Genomic DNA, 23,195 nt, shown 5'->3' on the forward strand with positions numbered 1-23,195 from the left:
GGTTCTAATTTCCCTAATGTGTTTTTTGGTTTTGTAAAGAGTACTTTATTTTGCCCCTAGGAGATATTTTAAGTTTTCTGGAACGAAAAGAAAGATTAGCACCAGAACTCAAAGGGAAAGGTGCCAAAATCAAATGCAGAAAGTACACTGTGGGCAGAGAGCCCGTGTGTGTTCCCTAGTGAACACGTAGACGCCATCTTCCGTTGTGACAGCGCGATTTATCAGTGTCTCTGTGAGTTTCCCTGCCTGTGACGGCGGTGAGATGCCACTTACAGGTTCATGTGGGAATGCATATACTCGGCTGTGCGCATCGTTTAAAATAGAGTAAAGCATTTTAATTCTGATTTTTAAAAGAAAACATCGTCTTGTTTTCTAAGTTAAAAAAAAACCCTATTGATTGATTTTAGAGATAGAGAGGAGGGGAAAGAGAGAGAGAAACATTGATTTGTTGTTCTACTTATTCATGCATCCATTGGTGGATCCTTGTATGGGCCCTGACTGGGGGGTTGAACCTGTAACCTTGGCATGTATGGACAACACTCGGACCAACTGAGCTACGTGGCCAGGGCTAGTTTCTAAGTTATTTATTTTTTAGATTTTACTTATTTATTTTTAGGTAGAAGGGAAGGGAGGGAGAAAGAGAGGGAGAGAAACATCAGTGTGTGGTTGCCTCTCACACGTCCCCCACAGGGGACCTGGCCTGCAACCCAGGCATGTGTCCTGACCCGGAATCGAACCAGCGATTCTTTGGTTCACAGGCTGGCACTCAGTCCACTGAGCCACACCAGCGAGGGCTCAATGGCTTTTAAAACACACTCTGTGTAAAAGTAACTTTTTTAAAAAACCCACTACACTATGCACGGACCCTGGAAGTCATTTCAGTCACTGAGAGGCCCCGGTTGATAGCGAGGATACCAGGTGTCGCCTGGAAGACTGCTGGCCCCTGCGGCAGAGGGTCACACACGGCCAGAAGATGCCCTGGCCTCCGTGTGTCGCGTCTGCTCATGACACACTGGCCAGAGGCGGTCAGAGGGCCCCGCCCAACCATGGGGGTGGGGGCAGGGTTCGAGCACGCAGCTCTCCCACGTGCCCAGAGATATTTGGGAAGAACGCATGAATGACTGCCACCGAGGGTTTCTCTTCATTCATTTTTCTTTGTCTCCTTAATTTTATTTATTTTCTATTAATAGCTTTTGCTGCTTAGTTGAACTTTACTGTCTCTCCTCCCTTGGTTAATTGAGGTAATTAATGTGAGTAAGTTTAATAACAGTACTTGTAGTAGTTTACATTATTTCCATGGATCAGATGTTTTGGCACATGCAAAATAAAGCTACTAGGATTTTCCTGCTTAAAATATGAGGTATGAAACGGTTTGTTGCAAAAAGATACGTAGTTACAGGAATAGTTGATTTTAAATTATTTCTTGGGCGTCATTTGTCATAGCAGAGGTAGACCACAGGCTTTGGGGCAGGCATTCCTGGGATCAAACATTGCTTTTGTCATTGAATAGCTGTATGGTTTTAGACAATTAGCCTGTCTAATAGCATAATTTTATCCTTAATAAATACAAAAATGTATAACTATATCTATTCAGATAGCAAATAAAACACGGTAGCATTTATCACCACTCCTTTGTGAAATAGCACTAAAATGAACGTAAAATAATGTTTAAAAGAATAAATCCATAAGGAGAAAGAAAAGTGAAAGAGTAATTTAAAAGCCAACCCCAAAGTCGTGTGGGGCTCACCAAGTGGAAACAGCAGGTAGTAAGCCCCTGGGCGGCGCGCGTGCCTGTGGGGCAGGCTCTCGGCAAAGGCCGGTTTTCCCCTCCCCGGCCACACAGACTGTGTTCGCAGTGGCACTCACGTGGCTCAGAGGCTAGGTAGTTGGCCGAACAGCCCTGTGAGGTACGTCACAAAGCAAATGGTGTGCCTTTCTGATCTTTTTTTTTTAATTGGTTTTATTTTTCTTGGAACCATATCAACTTGATGGTTACTGTTTCTTAGAATTTAGATTTCTGTGCAACCGACAGGGGATCTAGTGAGCTCTGCATAGAACAAATTTGAAAATGCTTGGCAACTTTGAAATCACGCTGATAAATCTGAAAACCGTAGGGTCTGCAGTAATATCTATAGCTGGATGAAAATTACTTAAAGCCAGGGACATTTTCTTGGTCTCCAGTAGTTATGTCAGTTAACTCTTATTTTGCTGGTCTGCAGTGCCTGACCCACTACCACCTTTGCTCCATGGGTTCTCCCCGCGGTGGGGAGTGGTGTCCGGCTGAAAAGGAAGCCAACCAGCCTGCAGCCCTGGTGGGCTTCGTGTACGACACGTGTGATAAGACTGTAAACTCCTTGCGGACAGAGACCGTGTATTTTGCCGTATCGGCATGTCCCCTAGCACCCAGGACAATGAATGCGCTGCAGTGGTAGCTGTGCATTTAGTTATCACATATATACCGAACACCTGCTAGGTGCTAGGCACTGCGCTAAGCTCTAAGGGTATCTTAGTGAAGGGATCGTGGCTCCTGCTGTCTTAGAATTTACTCAGAATCTAATTCTAACAGCATGTGTGTCGAAGGGGCCTGAACCAAACAGGTTTGAAACCACTCGGGCTACATGACCGGAGTCCCAGTAATAGCGAGGAGCGAGTGGACCACCTAGCGGCACCGAGGCCCCTGTGAACCTAGTGGAGCCGATAAACTTCAGGACCTGCTTGTTTATATGTTTGTTCATTTGTTTGTGAGCTAACGTTTTTAGATAAAGATCGGTTATACAGGTTAAACAATTTTTGTGGAATTCACATAACTCAGTAAAATAATGGCCCGCACTGAGCCATTTAAGCAGGAAAAAGAATTGTATGTGTAAAAGAGCTTAATCATTTTAAGCTGTGTTTGTTGTACGTGCATGCTGTACGAAGGAAGTAGTGGTGTCTGACCTTTTTCCTTCTTTGCTTTCCTTTGTAGATAAGATGCTCGAGTCACTCGCAGCTGTCTTCAAAAGAAAAATCACAGTGCTCTGCTCTTGCCGTAACCCCGGACCTTGCGACTGGCGCCTGGGTGCTGCAGCGCTGGAAGGGTTGCTCGCAGGTTCCTGAGTACCTTTTTTGTCATTCGGATGATTCTCTGTGGATGGAAAAAGATTTGAGTCTTGATAATTACCCTGTTTTAAAGCTATCTCATTTCTCTACAGTCTGAACTGCTTAATAGATTGGGCCACTTACCAATGAGCCACACAGCCAGTCCCTGTCAGGACCTGGCTGAAAACTGCGCCGCGCATGCGGCAGGAATGGCACAAGAAGATAGCCGTCGTGGTCCAGTGCCACCTACCTTCTATCATGGTGCCAGCCAAGAACTCGACCTGTCCACCAAGGTGTACAAAAGGGAATCAGGAAGTCCTTACCCTGCGTTAGTGGACACCAAGATGAGCAAACCGCATCTGCACGACGCCGAGGAACAGCCCTATTTCAGGGAGACAAGAGCCGTGTCTGACGCGCATGCCGTTAAAGAAGACCGGGAGAATTCTGATGACACCGAAGAGGAGGAGGAGGAAGTCTCCTACAAAAGGGAGCAGATCATAGTGGAGGTAAACCTTAATAATCAAACATTAAATGTATCTAAAGGGGAAAAGGGTGTCTCTTCTCAGTCCAAAGAGACTCCTGTTCTTAAGACAAGCAGTGAGGAGGAAGAGGATGAGAGTGAGGAAGAGCCCACAGACGACAGCAGTGACTATGGAGAGAACGAAAGGCAGAAGAAAAAGGAGAAGATAGCGGAGAAAGTCAGCGTCGCACAGAGGAGGACGCGGAGAGCGGCCTCTGTTGCCGCAGCTGCCACTTCCCCTACTCCCAGAGCCACGAGAGGTCGTAGGAAGAGTGTAGAGCCACCTAAGCGTAAGAAGCGGGCTGCAAAGGAGCCCAAAGCACCAGTCCAGAAAGCTAAGTGTGAAGAGAAAGAGACTCTGACCTGTGAGAAGTGCCCCAGGGTGTTTAATACTCGCTGGTACCTGGAAAAGCACATGAACGTTACTCACAGGCGCATGCAGATTTGTGATAAGTGTGGCAAGAAGTTTGTCCTGGAAAGTGAGCTGTCCCTTCACCAGCAAACAGACTGTGAAAAAAACATTCAGGTAGGTTTCCTCACCGAGAGGGCAAACTTTCCAGAATAGAACCTGGCTGTTCAGACTCACCTGGTGTCTGCCCAAGAGAATAAGTGCAATAGAGGCTGAAGGGACAGATTTCACCAATTTATCTCTTTAAAAACTCCCACTTTGGTCTTTTCAAAACCCGAGCGTAACATTTTATTTCGAAAGCATTAAACTTAACTGACGCTGGACGAGTGGGAACCCAGGTACATTGGAAGGGGGATCTGTGATAGGTGCTTGCCCAGGAGGTAAAGTCAACACCGACTTCGCACTGAGACTCACAGTTGTAGGACATGCCTTATATTCATTCTGGCACCTTCTCTGTGAAGGTGGGAAACGCTGAGCAAAGTTCAGGAATAGAGTGGTCCCTTTCTAGGCTTAAAAGGATGCCAGGTTCTAGTGCAGCTGATGGGGACCAAAACCATAACCACTCGGACGGTGGAACTGGAAGACCTCCAGCCGTGAGTGTGCTCTTACCAGTGGAGAGAGGACAGCACTAAATTTGTCAAGAGGCTGAGCCCGCGGGAATGTGCAGACTTTAAACAGAGGCCGAGCGGGTTGACAGTGTTGCCCACCTGGCAGTGAGGTTATGTAATGCCACTGTGCCGTATCGTTAAGGTAACGAAACATGGTATGCAAACCAGGCTGGTGCCTTCAGAGGACTGTATCGTGACAGGGTAAGAGGGGTGCGGATGACGTTATGTTGAGTGAATCACATTATGTGGAGCCATATTGGTTTGCACATAGGAATGCATGTTAATGAATGCTTATGAAAGGTAAGTCTATTAACGCCTCCGTAAAATATGTGAAACAGACATCTTTTGTACCATATTTAAGCTAAATTTCTTTTAAAAGGTGCAGTTGTTTTGTTTCCTGGAGTGTCCCTTATTTTTCACATCTCTTCTTGCTTTTAATCAACCACGGAGTTCATTGCTTTACTTTAAAGAGTACATTGCTAAAAATTCACTGATTTTTGACTTGTCAGTTGTGATCCGATCTCCCAAACACTGGGTGACTAGAAGGAGACCGAGTCACTGCGGGTGCGTGTGCCCTCCAGTGACCCCCAGGGCCTCCCGTGGTACTGAACCGGTTGCAGCAGTTCAGGTCAAAGGGAGTGTGAGGCGGTGCTGCCCCCTAGGGGTCAAACTAGGTTCTGTGTGACTCTTGAAGACCTTTCTATAGTTGGGGTTTTTTTTTTTACTTGAATTCATTAAGTTACAGAAAAGAAAGCATTTAATCTTTTTTTGTGTGACTTTCCTCACTGTTCCTCCCATGATATGTTTCAACGTGGGTTTAGGTTTTTGGATGCTGCTAAATGAACTCTCTTTACATTCCTTAGGGACACTGCTTTGTTATTAGATGTGGACCCTGGTAATCGTGATGACCTAGTAACAAGTAAAAATTAAAACCTTGCCCCACCGAATGGTTTATAGGAATCGTCTGCCCTTTTCCCAAGCGCTGTGCAGCCGGAGGCTTGCGCTTTAACTCTTCCCGGAGGCCTGGTTGCCTGGAGTAACAGCGATGTTAGAAGATCTTCATTTATTTACAGTGAAGACCACCTTGTTCCCTAAGTATCCCAGAGACTGATGGTCACCTAGAACCTTCTAGTATCGTTTTGCTTCAACCAGAAGCATTTTATTTTCATACACTTTACGCCTGATAGTCTAGACTTTAGTGATTCATAACACACGGAACTAAGCCATGTTACCTGTGTTTCCTGTAGCGCAGGGACTCTCAGCCCTTTCCATCTCGTGGCACACATGCTAATTATTAAAATGCTGCGGCACACCAAAAAAAAAGTATTTTTTGCTGACATAAAAAAAACCCATCGAGTGTGAGTGAATCACACTCCATGGTTATTGTTGTATTGCTGCTGTCGCTTGTTTAATTGGGCAATCTCCGGGAAAAGAGGCCAGTGCCCCTGACTAAGCAGTCAGGTGTTGTGCGTTTTAAAAATTGTTGCAGCACACCGGTTGAAAATCGCTGCTCTAGGCACGGGTATGAGACGTCTGGAGCTGGGCTGCAAAGGGAAAGGGAGAATGGTATTAACAGGGTAGAGGTTACATTAAATTCTGCCTGAGGGAAATGTTTAACAGAGCAAATTAGATTTGGAAAACTATAATAAGAGCTCAATAATTTGTGTTAATGAAGGCTCCAAATACATTCTCTAAGGTACACAAACATTGTTATACTTCTACAGATCTATAACCATTAACATGTATTTTGTTTTCTCTTGTTTTTATTTATGCTAATTTTAACTTACATTGTATTTTCTGGTGAACACCTATTAGTGACCCATGAGTGAGAAGCAGCCACTTTTGGTAATTCATACATTTAAAAAAAAACACCTTGGGGGTTCTTTTTATAGGTACAACACAGACTTGATAAAATCAGTCTATTCTTTGATATTAGTGGCACTTCCCATTTCTTCTTGTCTTACTTTTTGCCGTTGTTGCTCTGCTCCTGATGTGTCTCTGAAAGATGCATCTTGGAAAGTAGAACACAGATACTGGTGTTGGAACCTGGACTCCGCGGAAGATTAGCATTTGTCTGGACTCTGGCCAGGAGCCACGAATCTAAAGCACACCCGTGTCATCTGCCAGTAGGCAGGCGTGGCTTTCTGCAAGCCCTTATAAATAAAGATTGTTTCTATTTATCCTGCTCAGTGTGTTTCCTGTAACAAATCATTCAAGAAACTCTGGTCCCTTCATGAGCATATCAAGATTGTCCATGGATACGCAGAGAAGAAGTTTTCCTGTGAGATCTGCGAGAAGAAGTTCTATACCATGGCTCACGTGCGGAAACACATGGTCGGTAAGTTTTGTCCGCTTTTCTCTCACACCTGCAGTTTTCCCTTCTTCGTCGGTGTGTGTTATGCTCTGGATCGGGCCGGTTACGAGGCCCCCTTATCTCAGTCACTTTTGACGTGTTGGAACTAAATGCGACACGTCTGCAGGAAGCATCGCCAGGCTGGACGGCACCGCCATCCACACCCAGGTTCCGCTCGGCACTGCCGTTTGTTTTTCTCTTTGGCGCATTACCGTCCCCGCCTCACAAATGTGAGAGTAGGAAGCTGCGATGGCGAGATGCCCTTGCAACCAGACACCTGTCTTTTTCAGTTTGCGCTTTCGGGTGAACTTGTTTTGAATATGGTGCATTCTGTGTTGCAGCACACACAAAAGACATGCCTTTTACATGTGAAACCTGTGGAAAGTCGTTCAAACGCAGCATGTCACTCAAGGTGCACTCCTTGCAGCATTCTGGGGAGAAGCCCTTCAGATGTGAGGTGAGGCGTGTGCTCCCCCCGGGCCCGGCCAAGGGGCTGCTTGTGGAAGCGGGGGGGCCCCCCGGGGTGGGGCGGGGGCGGGTGCCGAAGCACAGGGCGCCAGGCTGTGTTTCCACAGAGTCCCCAGACGCGGGCTCTGAGTGTGCTTGCCATCTCACTGCTAGGTGGAGAAATGTCCTTTTAAACACATTGTTAACTTTTTGGGGTTGAGTTAAAGTGGGAATAACCCAAGAGTTGTTTTTCTCTTAGTAACTTGCGGAGTTGGGTATGTGTCAGTGGTCATTAAGTGGAGTTCCCCTTTTGTTGACAAGCAGCTGCAGGATCACAGCAGAGTGAAGTAGTTGACAAAAGCAGGTTCTGTCTCGAGCATGAAAAGTGAACCTGTCTCAGACACTGCGGAGGGGGGGGCTCAAGTAAAGTTGTTTCGCTTGCCACTCAAAAGTCTCCACTGTGTCCGATGCAGAACTGTGACGAAAGGTTTCAGTACAAGTACCAGCTCCGCTCCCACATGAGCATCCACATCGGGCACAAGCAGTTCATGTGCCAGTGGTGTGGCAAGGACTTCAACATGAAGCAGTACTTTGACGAGCACATGAAAACGCACACTGGTAAGCACGCCTGGGGGGGGGGAGGGGCGCGGCCGTGTCTCAGGGACTCGCTGATGGCCACCTGTGGATCTGTTCACTCTAAACCGCCAGTTGTCACTCTAAGTGCACATTTCACTTAAATAAGCCTGAAATGCAAAAAAATGTAGATTTATAATACTGAATAATTAGGCTTTATAACTCTGTTTTTAAAAAGATGATTTGTTAGTGCCTTTTAACAGCAGGTTCCTTCAAGAGCATGGATTCTTGGGGCACAGGGTCTCCTGAAATGGTACAAAACCGGTTTTGTGTCTATTTTTTCTGAGGTTCTGGACCTTTAAAAAACGCAGGACACTGACCGCTTCACATAGAAAACCCTCTCAATCCTCTTAAAAGTTTGATTGGTTCAACTTACCAAAAGGCACTGCTTCTCGGGAGCACACCCATCCAGCGAGGTTAAATAATATTGTAACCACATTGTGTTTTTAGGGTGTGTGCTCCTCGGCATGGATTCGGATGGTGGGTGCGTTTGACTATCCAGCTGCCAGGGAGCTCGCCAAAGTAATAGCTCCCCTTGAAAACGCTATCGTTGTTCCCAGTCTTAACCTGACGTTCTGGGAGTAGTTGTCTTTGCGTAAATTGAACAGTATGAAACATTTTTCAGGTTTTTAAATAAAGTCCAATGAGATTCTCGGCTCTGTTAGTCTACAGCAGCGACATTTCAACCAGTGTGCCGCAAGAATTTTTAAAACATGTAATAATCTATTTAGTCTGGGGCACTGACCTCTTTTCCCTTAGACTGTCAAGTAAAAAATGACAGCAGCCAGCACAACTGTAGCCATCTGGTGTGAGTGCATCAGAGTTACACCTGTGTTATTTTTTGGTGTGCTGCTGCAGAATGTTAGTGACCAGTTTACACGTGCTCGTGGTGCGGGAAGGTTGGAAATCGCCGGGCTACGGTCTACTAGTGACAGAGCTGGAAGGACCCACAAGCCAGCATGCTGCTTAGCCTGCTGTCCGTTTCGCTTAACTAGTGGGGAGGCATTTCTGCCCATGACTGGGTCTCCTTCGGTTCCATTTCTCTGTTTAAGTCCAAAGAAAAATACCTGCCTGCTGGGCTTCCTTCCCATTCAGAGCAGAGCACCCTCAGATTTTAAGAATTAGGCTAGAATTCAGGGGCGTCAAACTCATTTTCACCGGGGGCCACATCAGCCTTGCGGTTGCCTTCAAAGGGCCGAATGCAATTGTAGGACTGTATAAATGTAACTACTCCTTAACCTGGGGCAAGGAGCTCGGCGCTGCCGCTGCGTGGAAACAAGGTGCCTGCCGGCTAAATGAGGCGGAGGGCCAGGTTCAGCCAGCGGGCCTTGTGTTTGCCACCTGTGGGCCAGATGAAGCGTTTAATTAAGTAAATTACACCTCAAAAGACAATGATAATTTTGAAGCCTAAATGGAGAGCAGAATATATAGAATATTTAACAAATTCTCTTTTAATTTGGTGGCTCTTGGAGAGGCTGTGAGTTTTGAGTCACTTCTAGGATTTGGGTCTGGTTATTCCCGCAGAAACTGCGGAACTAGACAGAAAGTGGGTTTCTGGCCACGGCAGTTGTGTCATGTTCACGCACAGTGCTTGCACGTAGCGGGGCCCAGTAAGTGACGCCGGCCTGCCACCGAGTTCCTCTCCTTCTCCCCTGCGCTTCTTTCTTTTCCTTCCCTCCCCTCTGCCCTTCTTTCTTTCTTCAGACCCTTAAATGTTCAAAATATGACAGTCTGTATACTTTGTGATTCATGTATTGGTTGAATAAAATTTTATGTTAAGTATTCTTGGACCAGCTAGGCAAGCTGAACATTGCCTATTTCTTCTAAATTCACTTAAATTTTTGTCCTTCTCATTAAAAGCATAATACATACCTATTAAACTATATTTGAAAATATGAAAATTGAAAGCAAAATTAAAATGTACCATAATATTATCCCTAGTAGATCACCAGTGTTAATGTTTTGGCCAGCCCTGGCCAGGTGACTCAGTTGGCTAGAGCGTCGTCCCCATGCGCCAAGGCTGTGGGTCTGATCCCCGGTCAGGGCACATCCAAGAATCAACCAGTGGCTGCATAACCAAGTGGACAGTAAATCGATGTTTCTCTCTCTCCCTGTCCCTCCTCCCCTCCGTCCCTCCTTTCCTCCCTTCCTCTCTCTTGAAAAATCAAGCAATAAACAAACATTTTGGCGTACATTTCCGAAAATTCTTGAGTTTCTTAGCGTGGATACAGACGGACACTGTGCGTGAGCGTGCGTGTTCCTGCGCGTGGTGCTAGGACCGAGTTTGGGTCTTTCCGCTCTGTGGCGACCCGCTGTTTACCTCACTGCACTGTGTCATTGACAGCAGCGCCACTGTAACGGTGATGGTCGCCGTCATCTGTCACGCAGTGTGTGCCAGGCACTGTCTTCAGTGCTTTACACACGTGATCTCACTTGGTCGACATAATCACATTTTTACAGCAGTCCTGTGAATAAAGCGTGTCCTCTCCACTTTATTTAGCCAGTTCCCATTAGACACGTAGATTATTTGTTTCCAGTTTTTCTACTGTTATAAGTAATACTGTGATAAACAGTACTATTTAGGGTAAATTTGTAGAAATGGGATTATGAGGGTAAAGGGGTAAGCACATTTTTTTAAGACTTGGTGGTGTGTTGCGAAATAGCCATGCGCCTGCTGGGCTGGAAACACCTAGTCCCTCAGCCCCTTCCAGTGCTGAATAAATCCTCGCTGATTAGACAGGCGAGAAGTGGTTTCTGTTGTATTAACGTGCACTTGATTGCTAAGTAAGATTGAACATTTTTTCATATGCTCAGTGGGTATCGGTATATTTTCTTTTCTGAGTTTCTTGTGCCTCTTCTGTGTTGAGCTTTCTCTTGCAGTGTTTGACTGTCTCACGGTTTATAGTAGCTCTTTGTATACATCTGTATGGACTGGGCCGTGTTTGACACCGGTATTAAAGTTCTTTCCCCTGGCTCGCCGTCGGCATTTTAATAGTGTATGTGACTCTCGCACTGGGAAAGCGTCTGTGTGGTGCAGTCAGACAGGCCCGGCTCGGCCCCTCGCGAGCACTGCGGCCGAGAGTGAGTGCAGGCAGCCCCACGGGCCTCTGGCTCCTCGGGAAGGGCGAGTGAGGGCGACAGTAGTGCCTGAGGAGACACGACAGACGGGCTAGCTGTAAGGGAGAGAAGGGGCGGCTCTCTCGTGCCTGGGTGACACCACATGAGACTGTGTTCTGGGACGGTGGAGACCATGGAGGAACCCACGGTGACTGGGCTGCAGTTAAAGAGAAGTGAGGCGGGTCTTATCCAGGGGGAAGTGCGCGTGGGCTGGGTTCATCCTGTACCAGGCATGGCACTAAGCGCTTGGGACACAGGGTTGAACTCAGACTTGATTTGGGTTTCCAGCTCATAGTTCAGTGACAGCGACGGTGACGGTACTAGTAATAGCAGCAGCAGCATTAAAGTGCAGGGAACGTCGACTGTGTGCCAGGTGCCAGTCTAGGCACTTTTCTTGTATTTTCAACTTAACACAATTACCTATTATCTTCCTTTTTCAGATGAGGAAGCTGAGGCTCAGAGATTAAATAATTTGCCCAAGGCAGTCTGACTGCAGAGCCACATAATTAATGGTTCTGGTACAGATTTAATGTAACAAGTAATAAAATGGAGGGAATCACAGGGCATCACGGGGACTGAAAGCACCATCCCTGAGTCTGGTTTTCGGCTTCCAGAAATTGTCGGTGTACTCAAGCAGATCAGGAATTGATATGTGCTAAATAGTCTTAATGCTACATAAATAAAATTGCTAATTTACTTACAGTGAAAAGGCTGAGTGTCGGTGGTTTAAACTCTTATGTTCTTGGTAAGCATATTCCTTACCTAAAGGATAATTTATATTAGCAGCTAAATTATAATCAAAAGATCATCAGGGACAGGGAATTAGAGCAAAGGAAGGTAATTGAATGAACTTAATGGTGAGTGCCATGCCTCACCGAGTCCAAGAGGCCATCCGCGTTAGGACACACTTACTGTATTTACCACAAGAAGGTCCCGCGATGACATGCCGTGGGCATGGGTGCGTGTCAGTTTCAGAGACATTAATATGTGGGGGGAAATGTCTGTCCTAGAATTCACAAATATGTGTGAGAGTCTGCTGAATGGAGCTGCTACATAATGAACTAGACTGAAATAGTCCCCAGGTTAGCAGAGCTTGTAGTCAGGTTGGGGTGACAGACAAGCAAGGCATAGGTAGCAGTGGGTTGGTGACGGAAGTGTAGCAAGTACATGGAACTCAGCAGAGCTGGCTAGAGTTTGACGCATTGGGGGTGGGGGGCAGGGAGTGTGATAAGGCGTGATGTGGGAGAGCAATAAGCAGGACCAGATCTCTCTCTCTCTCTCTCTCTCTCACACACAAACACAAAGCCATAGCCATGTAAAAAAGTTTGGACTTTATTCGAAGGACAGCGCGAAGTTCAGGGCGGTTTTAAGCAGAGAGTGACACAGCTATCTGAAAGCCGCAGTGTGGAGAGTGGATGCAAGGCGGGGGCAAGAATAGCGACGGTAAAGCCAGCCAGGTGGATATTGGCCGTGATCGGGTGAGTGAGTGTGATGGTGAGGACTGTGGGAATGGCAATGGGTGAAATCCAAGTGGCAGACGAGGGAGAGTCCAATGAACTTGGAGACTGATTGGATGCCGGTGGTGCGGGAAGAAAGAGTCGAGTGTTAGTTCCATATTTGGAGCTTCCATACCATTTGTCAAGACAGAGTAGTGGAGGGAGGCGCAGGTTTGCTGGTAGGATAATTTAATTTTTCACCTGTTAGTTGTGAGATATCTGTGGGATATTCAAGTGGAAATATCCAGTAGGCTGTGTGTAAAATGAGTTGAAAGCTCAGGAGGATAGATTTCTGCTGCTGCTCAAGGGTGTTCAAGCCAATGGAATTCTTGTATCTGCTGGCCAGATCGCTTTTTCCTTTGAACCGTGCAAAAGACAGCAAACCGGATTCTTGCTTTTTTCTATCTTCCCTGCAGATTCTGTCTTCACTTATATGTTCCTTCTTCAGACTCCTTACAATCCCGTTGTTACAGTCTCGGTGGCTCTATCACATGGGGCAGTTACGTCACATCCTCAGATGCACCGATATAAATCCATACGTGCTCTTCTAGTTACCTGGATGGAATCGGTTGTTAGTGTGTCTTCCAGCCACCCACCGACCAGCTGTTCCTTAGAGTGGGGCTTTGTGCAGGTGGCTAGTTTCCAGTACTTCGTTTTGGCTTTTCCTTATTCCAGCCTCATTGTAATCCTCCCTTGGGGTTTCAGAGGACTCCTGACGTCAGTCCTTAGCACAGTTAGGAGCTGGGCTGCGTGAATAATGAGAAGTAGGGGGAGGTGGGACGGTGGGCTTATGTCTGGAACAACAAATGTGGAAAATTTGGTAGGACATTAAGAAATGAAAATAAAAGATTATAAAGCAGTAAAAAGGACCCATTTTCATTGGAATCCATGGACGTGGGGCAGGCGAGTTCTCACAGATTTTGGTGTTTCTGTGGCCAGTCATCATCCTAGAAGTCTGCAGTGAGAGGTGGTCAGAGAGACCCGGGACGAGGGCCAAGTTTGAGCACGTAACAAAGTTAAAAGCCGATAAACTTTCGTTAAATGCATGCTGTTTGTGAATGAAGGGTCTGCTGCACCTGAGAAGTGTGAGTGAATCGAGTAACTCAAAGATGAGGGAGTGAGGAATACTAGCTCTGGAGAACCCAGAGCAGGGGTGCCCTGAGTTTGACGGGTTGTCAGACAGGGTCCTTTTAATACATTGTATAGTACAAGTAAATCACATTTACTTTAGAAAACCCGTCACCTAGAGACAGTCACCGGTAACGTCTGTTGTATTTCTTTCCATGTTTTTTCTGTATGTATTTTTTTATTAAAAGTAAGTAATATCCCTGGATGGTGTGGCTCAGTGGATTGAGCGCCAGCCTGGAAACCAAAGGGTCACTGGTTCAATTCCCAGTCAGAGCACATTTGTGGGTTGCGGGCCAGGTCCCCAGTTGGGGTTGTGCGAGAGGCAACCACACATTGATGTTTCTCTCCCTCTCTTTCTCCCTCCCTTCCCCTCTGTCTAAAAATAAATAATCTTAATAACTAAATCATTAAAAAAAAACTTAAGTAAATAATAATGTGTACTTTTCATAACTTGCTTGTTTTACTTAGTGTATGATAATCATGTTAATCACATTTCTATACTTTTATAATATTGTTTAGAATGGTCCTTTCCATCAGGTGGGTGTATCATAATTGATTAAAATTCCATTTAACCTAGAATTGGAAGTCTTTGAGGCGGTTGAAGGAAAGGACCATAGAGCAGGAACGCAAGCTGGGCTCCTCTAGAAAGGTGTCTGTGAGCCGCGGCGTGGCCCGGCTTGGCAGGGGCCGGGTGATGAAGAGCTGGAAGAGGGGAGAGAGGGGGCAGTCGGAAAGTGGAGCCGGTGGTCACAGAGCATACGGCCCTCCTGGCCATTCAGTTCAGCCCACTCTCTCTCGGGGGAGGGAAGGGAAGTGCTGGCGCTGATGCAGGGAGGGCAACAGGAGAGGGCTTTAAAGGCGGGAGAGGAAAGGAGGGCTGCGTGCGGGTGAAGACGGCTGGCTCCTGGTGTGGGAGCGTCCCGTCCCGGCCTGGAGGAGGGCAAAGGACAGGACTTGCCGCGCTGTGTGCAGGAGCGCGCGGCAGTGAGGTGGGGAGTGCGGGACCTGACCCCCGAGCCACAGTGCAGTTTTAAATGCCGGCCCCCCTGTAGCTGTAGAGCCTCGGGCAAGTGTCTTCATTTCCTTACCAGCGAAGCAGGAATGGCACAACACCCACGCACAGGCCTGTTGGTCCGCTGGCGCGTCACTGCGAGGGTCACCAGGGCTGGCAGACGTACCGAGAGCGGTGCTGGGCGCTCAGGGAGACCCAGCGCACGGCAGCGGGGGCATGGAATCGAGCGGGCCCCACTGGAGAGAAAGGGGGGGACGGGACCGCAAACTCGCTGGCCGCAGGAGTTACCCGGCTACGCCCGCGAGCGAGGAGGAAGGAGCAACGAGTACGACCACGCCGTCATGGAGGCGCGGGGGGCACGGCCCCCGCCCCCACCCCAGCATTCCGTTCCGAGTGGTCGATGGACACGGACTATCGTTTTCTTCCCCCGACAGCCCGGGTCCAGAAGCGGGCAGACGTTGCAGGCCACTAAGCAGAAAGTGCGAGGGAAAGTTAGGGAGCTTAAATGTCAAGCTCTTAGAACCCCAACCAACTCCTCCCCAAGTGCCCTTAGAACTGGGGGCTCCGTGTTCCTCAGCGGGGCGCCGCAGCGCCAGCCCTCCTCGTGGGGCGGACGTCTGGAAGTGGCCTGGGGACACTTTTGATTGTCAGAGTCTGTCGGGGCCTGGGGCAGGCTGACACCCGGACGCCGAGTGCCCCGCGGAGGCACCAGTGGCACTGCCACGGGAGACGCGCTGTGGGCGGGGTCTGGCCCGCATTTCCCGAGGCCAGCACTAAAGAGTGAGGCCCACGCAAAGGATTCAGCACGAGTGGACGCCAAGAGACTGACTTCCTCATAGGACGTTGTCAGCAAAATCGTACTTTCGGATGCAATGTCAGACACCGCCGACAGGTCGCAGTAACTTGCCTGCACTTAGAGGCAGAGTCATCCGTGGCGGCAGCTCCCCTGAGCCCGGCAGAGCCATAGAACGGTCCTTCTGTAGGGAGCGAAGGGTCGCTGCCTGGGTGCTTTTTCTTTTGAACCACGCCTAGATGATGGGACGATGAGTTGTGTGTAAGTTTTACTCATGCCTGCTCTGGTTTGTTCGGTCCCCACTTTGGGAGACCCCAGTGGGCCATAGGGAGGGGAGTGGCCATCTTTTATAACCTGGGGAATAACTTGAGCCCATCATTGACGCCAAGGAGTTAACCATGTTTTTGTGTGTCTGTTCATCGCAGGAGAGAAACCCTTTATCTGTGAAATCTGTGGCAAAAGCTTCACCAGCCGCCCCAACATGAAGAGGCACCGCAGAACTCACACAGGCGAGAAGCCCTACCCGTGCGACGTGTGTGGCCAGCGGTTCCGCTTCTCCAACATGCTCAAGGCCCACAAGGAGAAGTGCTTCCGCGTGACCAGCCCCGTGAACGTGCCGCCCGCCGTCCAGATCCCGCTCACCACCTCCCCGGCCGCCCCGGTGCCCTCCGTAGTGAACACGCCCACCACCCCCGCCCCGCCGATGAACATGAACCCTGTGAGCACGCTCCCCCCACGGCCCATCCCCCACCCCTTCTCACACCTGCACATCCACCCGCACCCTCATCACCCGCACCACCTTCCCATCCCGCCCGTGCCTCACCTGCCCCCACCTCCGGCGCTCTTTAAGAGCGAGCCTTTAAATCACAGAGGCCAGGGCGAGGACAGCTTTCTGCGGCACCTGGCTGAGAAGAACAGTCCCGCACAGCATCACTAACACCCATCTCCTTCCGTGCGTTCTCCGCCAGCCGGGCGCCCGCGGGCCAAAGCGCAGCGGGAGCTGGTGAGCGTGGCTGCGGCTGGCAGACTCTCCTCGGCCTCCGCCAGCAGCTCTGCCCTCGTCTCGGTGAATCAGCACACCCCGGGGGTGAACAAGACCACCCCGAGCTCATGGAGGGAACTGCCATCTAAACCAGGGGAACCACCAAACCGAAGCCCAATTTGCTTGCATTTTCTGGTGACTTTTATAAATTTCAAGTACTCAGACTTGTGGAATTTTATAATTTCATATCAGCTGATGAGGTATGCTTGCTTTTATATCCTGGACTTCTCCTCAAAGAGGGGACAGGCCTGGTTTCCTTTGTACTAATCGGGAAGGCTGTGAGGTTAACCCAGAGCATTAATTGTATCACTGTGTATCGTAATTAATTCTTTTCAGCTTTTGGTGCTGGCTACAGAGCTGAGCTAGCCATGTCTCACCGTATATCAAGCATTATAGAGAAAGATGGAAATTTTCTTCTTTGTGTAGCTCTCCTAACGCACTCTTTATTTTACTACAGAAATTATTTTAGAGTTTTTGTATAGACTTCTTTAGTAGTCTGTTTCTAAAATGAAATGTATTTCAATAAGCGGTGTAATTTTTTCAGTGTAGCTGGACCTATGTTGTAAAATAGAAAAAAAAATTTTATAATCATCAAAATGTGATTCTTAAAGATGCATATAACTTCTATAGTTCAAAGTTATTCTTACATCCGTACAACTCAAAGGTGCTTCAGAGATTAGATGTATTTGAGAGGGTCTCCAGACCAGGTCACTGCGAAGGTGAGGTTTTGCTTGCAGAACTCGGCGTCAGTCTGGGTGGTTTTTTAATCTCTGCCTAACACGCAAGTGTCTTTTGGGCTCCCTGACACGCTCCTGTCCTCCGTGTCTCGTGTGGTTCACTCAGTGCATTAAATGGGCGGTTTGCAGAGCGCGGGGCCTTTTCCCGGGAAGCTACCTGAATGCTTTGCAAGTCCGAGTAAAGGAAGCCATTCGCTGTCAAGAGGAGGAAGTGGTGGAGATTGTCTCATCCCGGCCCGTCCGCCTCTGTCTCTCACTTCCCTCGGAACTGTGTTCATGCCCAGCCCCCGTGGGATGACAAATCGGAGTCTCACAGTGCACTTCTTGTTTTGAGGTTGCTTTATTTTTCTAGAATCATTGTGGAAAACAGCACACTAAAATCACAGACAGGAGGTTGCTGATAGTGGCTGAGAAACCTGGATGATAACAGATTAGTGCCATCGCTGATGTTTCACGACTCTGCTCCAGCCCTGGGTTGGCCCACCACTTTGAGCTTAGTCCAACACAGTTGAAATTTGTGGTGAGGGAAAGAAAACTACGTTTTGTTGCCATGTCCTCTGCAAACAATTACGTGGTAGCAGCATGCACGGGTGATACGGAAGAGCAGCATCTCTAGTATTGCACCTTTTGGCAGGGCGCTTTTTTGAGTTTGGAGAGCTTTGAAAGAGCACAGTCAGCCAGGGGCTTATTAAAGGGGAGGCAGAACCGAAGGATTAACATACAGATGTGTTTAACTGATCAAATTTATCCAGACTCAGTATAGCTAAAAAATTTTGTATTTTTTCACCTCAGAGAACTGAATTCCAAAGCTAGATCTACTTATTTTCTCTCTCTCCCTGTCTTGATTTTTTAAATCTTGAATTTTTTCCATTTTCTTTCCTCGGGCTCTTTAATCATTGCCTGAATCAGAACCCTGGCTTTTATTTATTTTAATTTTTGATATTAACTATGAAGACATACTTTAAGCACCTTTCTGGCCGATTAGCTCTGTGGTAGGCAAAAATGGAACTCCTTCCTTTGAGGTTAAGTCCCTGTTTTTAAAATACTGCATTCTCTATTAGCGTCCTGGTTTAATCTGTCCATTTTTTTCCTTCCGATACTGCCTTTGTTTTCTATAATGAGCATAGAAAAATTTTGGAACAAGGCAGAAAAGTATTTCAAAACATACTTTTTCCCCTGGTTTTGGATACAATTTCTAAAGAATGGGATTTTAAATACGTGGATACATTGTTTGAGCACCCAGGCCCCCAAACCAATAAGAAGGGCTGGTTCCCTGTGTGTGACGGTCGGCCTCGCGTGGCCGCCCTGCCGCTCCCGCACTCCCAGTCCAACCCCATGGCAAGTCTGTGGGGCTCTGTCTCTCTGCAGACATGCTGTCATCTCATGGCCAAGCCTATACCATTAAAATTAGTTTTTAAAGATACAAGCTGAAGTTAGTTAATTGGCTGTACCTTATTACGTCCTAAATAAACTCGTGGTATAGGGCAGCAGTTTTGATTTCTGGACCCGAGACCACGGAAGCAGCCGTTTTATGAGGTGAACTGTGATTACACACTGGACAATTCAGGCAGTCATCTTGGATCGTTTTTACTCAAGTGAATGTAGCCATAAGAAATTATCCACCACATGCATAGGAAAACCAGTTTTAAGCAAATAATCACCACCACTCTTAAGCAAAAAAAAAAAGTTTAAAAAAAAATCAACATGGTCACACAATACAGTTCTAAGCGAATGGTATTGTGGGACATTCTGGAAACTTCCAGTTTTTTTTTCTATGTATAAGTATACCTTTTCTGACTTGGGATTTGTGGTCTTGAGGGACATGCCCAGAACATAATTGACTCCTTATCAGTGTCACGTTACGTGTGAATAACGAAAAGCATTAAGAGTACTCACAACTTCAGTGCTTCTGAAGACGAGAACTGCAGGATTAAGCCTTAAACATACACGCACGTCTGATGTAGGATGCTCGAGACTCACGCCCAGGGCTGCAGATCTGATGGGGGGGGCCCCTCCTCAGCTCCAAGTTGCGTTACATGCTGTGTTCTCTCCCACATGTAGCACAAGCGCCCATGGCTTTGAAACTTGTTCCTGTTTGCTGTCTGTTCATGGAAAAGAATTATGTGGAGGGGTTTGGGTTCTCAGCCACTATCTGTACTTAAATGCGTCTTTTAAAGGCAACAGCGGCCACCTCTGCGCATCATACAGCGATCAGATTGAGGCTGTTTCTGGTCCCTTAGCTGTATTCTGTATTGTCTTCAAAGGCTTGTATGGCTGCTAGGGTTAAGACCTACTTGAGGAAAATTCCCAAGGACTTTCTTGAGTTGGTACTGCTTTTCCTCATGTTTCCATTCTTTTCTCATAGGTTTATCATTGAAGTATAAACTCTTTCTCAGCCTTAAGGAAAGGCTGCTTGCTGCTCTCAAATTAAGTCAGGTAGGCTCATACCGAGTGAGATTTTTTCATTTGAAGAATAGAAGATGAACAGTTTAAAGGCCTGCGGCCTCATCTCCGTGTCTGTCTGTGATGGGATTGTTATTTTCAGCAAGCGGGGAGGCCGCCGCATAACACTTTATGGCGGTTCAAAGAAACCTTCGCAAGTCCGTCCCTGTGCTTTTCCAGCCTGCCCTTTCCGCTCACTCTTCTCTGTTGAGGACTCGTCAGCACCAACAGTGCTGTGGGCGCGCTGGCTCTGTCCCTGCGGCGCCTGGTGGAACCACCTCTCCTTGTGGTTGGATGCTCCCGACACTCACCTTGTCCCTCGTATACTGACCGAAGGCAAAACACTCTGAAGAGACACTTGGGATATTTGAGTTTCTGATCCTGAAAATTTTCTCAGTTTTTATGTTTGTTGAGTGGATGTGTATGTTTTGTTTAATTCTGGTTTCACTGGACATTTGAAATTTTGAGAAGATCAAGCAGAGAAAGAAATCCATCGCAGATGTATATATATTTACCCCATCTTGCACATTTCAGTTAGTGGGACACAGATGGTGGTGGGTTTTATTGTAAAAAAAATAATAATGATGAAAGAAAATTAAGTTAGAGAAACCTTTCTATTTGAGCTACTGTACAGAAGAGGCATCTTTTATTACATTGCTGATCCACACGATGAACATTTCGATGCTGTTCTAGAGTGTATGGGAAGTATTTAATGAAAAGGGGGCTAGGTTACCTTTAAGGATTTTATCAGCTATGTACCATTACAAAAATAAACGCACTTGGAACTCTAAAGACTGCAAAGTCGAGCAAATAAATAATTGGGTTTTCATTTTCCTTTGCCTAAACCAAGATAGGAAATTTCCCAAAAGGTCATTTTTTTCAGGAACGAGAGGTCATTAGCCATTAGAGATAGTGGCATTATTATGCAATAGCAGTGGCCCAGCTGACCTGCTTCTGTCACCTGTAGCATTTAGGACAGGTGACGATGACCCTCCAGCCCTGGACACTACCTCGTTAAAGCAAACCAGAGACCCTCTCTACACTTCTATGGAAGCCATAACAGTTGCCATCGATATATCCACTTTCATAATTCTATACTTTTATACTCTAGACTTTTTATACACTTTATGATCAGATCTTTTTGTCTTAGAGGATAGGTTTTGCACGATTCAAAGGGAAATCAAACTCCTTGGTTGTCGCAACTTTGAAGCTTCAGGTTGGGCAAATTTGAATAAAGAATCCAGATAATGTACCATTGATCAAATTCCTCATTTAAGTCAAAAACTGTTTTGCAGAGCTGCCTACTTGGAAGACAAACTTCTCTTTCTTATTCCCTACGTAGAAGGTATATTGTTGTAAGAAACCGCTTATGAAGTGGATTCCTACCGTTACTCTGTGTGTTTCTCGATAAGACATGTATTGTCACAATGTTCCTGCAGTTTTTGCTTCCATGGGACAGATGCATGAATATACACACCTGGCTCCGGTCCTCCATTGTCCCACCGCAGCGCCAGTCTCTCTCACTCTGTTCCCGAGTGCCTTCAAAAAGCCAGCATCCTGGATCCTCCTTTTCCTGGTTTAACTCCTACCTCTAATTCCTTCATTCTCCATGAGTAGTGGGGCTCACCCTTATTCCAATGGGCTCGGCTCTACAGAAGAGCTGAAACCTTGGGACAGAGAGTTTTGAACGTATTTGTTCGGTTTCCCCATGTCATGTTGAGGTTGCATTTTTAACTTATATCTTACTTCTTCACATGCTACATCTCTAGTGATAAGATATTTGATCCTTATCTTACTTTTCATTGTCCTTTCTTTTACCAGAAACTAGATGTTGTTTTAAAATGTGAGGTCATCGAGCGTCTGCTTTGAATATCCTTTGCTCCTCCCAGTCTTCCTGAATGCCTCCCGTGTCCACGGGACCCCGCCTGCTGCTGTTGCCCCACCGTAGTCCTCGGTGTCCTATCTCTTCCGGATGTCTCTTTGCAAGGTTGTACCCATGATTTCATTTTAATCAAAAGTCCCTGTATTGATGTTTGACCTGCCTCTCTCCATCCTCTAGTCCCTCAACAACTTCATTACTTCCTTTTCTACTTGTTCTCCTCTGATTAATTTTTAAAATATGATTGACAGATAATATATGAAGGATATAATAAAAGGGGGGGTTGCAGTGTGTTCTCCGTGTGATATGAGCACCTTATTAATAAAACATTTTAGCAATTGGCTAATCTTCCCGTCAGGACCGAAGTCTGTGCTGTGTACAGGCCTCTCGCTCCCTTTCAGTTCTCCCTCAAAACTGAAAACGCTTTAAAATGAGGAAATAGGATTGAGGGTTGTTTTGTTTTGTTTTTTTAAGTGCATGGAAGCTATTGAGTATTTGGGTCTTAGTCAGGATCTTTCCTTTTGACTTAAGATGTCACGCCTCTTTCCTTCTAATTAATAATACTAATACTCAGGTTTTCAAGACTAAAAACCACACACAGTGGCATGCTAAGAAGGCAGCTGTTCGTAGTCCTTCATCCTTTCTGTTAGCGACGGTATGTTTTGGGGGACAGTGCAAAATTGGGAGAATTGGTTTATGTTTGCCAACGAGTAAGGTCAAGACGTTGGAAGTCTCTCACTGGCTGTTTGGAATGGGAAGGCTAGTTGACAGAGTGCCAGAGGCCCATTTCCACAGAAGTAAGTAACAAGGGTTTCTTGTTGTTTTCATACTTTCCGCTTTTATTTGCCTTGATAGGACCCTATTATTGACCTAGAAGTTTGCCTCTTTTAGGCAGGAACCGGCTACCTGAAATAACCACTTTAAAACATGTGGTCACAGGCAGGATGCACGGAGAGCTATGGTGGGGTCACGTGTGGAGGAGCCACATCCCAGAGACAGTGCTGGCGAGTTTCGTGTCTTCCATGGTAGGAAGTGTTTGGAGCAAGTATCAAAGGGCGCTTGTCCCTGAGCAATGTCCCCTCCGCTTTCGAGTCCCAGGTTCCCTTTACACCATGGGAGCTTCTCTGCCGAGACTGGGGATGTTGCACATTACTTGAAAACTACTTGGGGGACGTAGGAAATGGGGGTGGGGCAAGAAGAGCCAGAAGCTGAATTTTGCTTAACTTCAGGAAGAAATCTGATACTTGCATTGCTGGTTTTGACCAACCAAAGAGCCTGTCTCCATACCTGATATGTCAAAGAATCAGGTTGTTTCTTAATACCCAGCTCCTATGAGGGTACACACCTTCCTCTCCACCTGTCTTTTACAGGTGAGAGGGACCATGTGATCGGGAGGGCAGAGATGCCAGCTCGCATCCTGCCTAGGCCTCATGGCTCTGTTTGATTGCATTTGCAAGTAGGTGGGAAATACTGTTTTAGAATCTAACCCTCCCAGAAATAT

General features: G+C 46.9%; 1 protein-coding gene across 1 annotated transcript; it reads left to right on the plus strand.

Moving 5' to 3' along the window:
- The first annotated feature begins 2,946 nt into the window (after positions 1-2,946).
- ZNF652 (zinc finger protein 652) lies at positions 2,947-20,633 on the plus strand. The gene is made up of 6 exons (XM_053930612.2): positions 2,947-3,088; positions 3,192-4,124; positions 6,806-6,953; positions 7,310-7,425; positions 7,889-8,033; positions 16,020-20,633. The coding sequence occupies exons 2-6, from the start codon at positions 3,225-3,227 to the stop codon at positions 16,529-16,531; spliced, it is 1,821 nt and encodes a 606-aa protein (XP_053786587.1). The 5' UTR covers positions 2,947-3,088; positions 3,192-3,224; the 3' UTR covers positions 16,532-20,633.
- The last annotated feature ends 2,562 nt before the right edge of the window (positions 20,634-23,195 follow it).

The sequence above is a fragment of the Desmodus rotundus genome, chromosome 9 (assembly GCF_022682495.2).
Source record: "Desmodus rotundus isolate HL8 chromosome 9, HLdesRot8A.1, whole genome shotgun sequence".
Classification (NCBI taxonomy): Eukaryota; Metazoa; Chordata; class Mammalia; order Chiroptera; family Phyllostomidae; genus Desmodus; species Desmodus rotundus.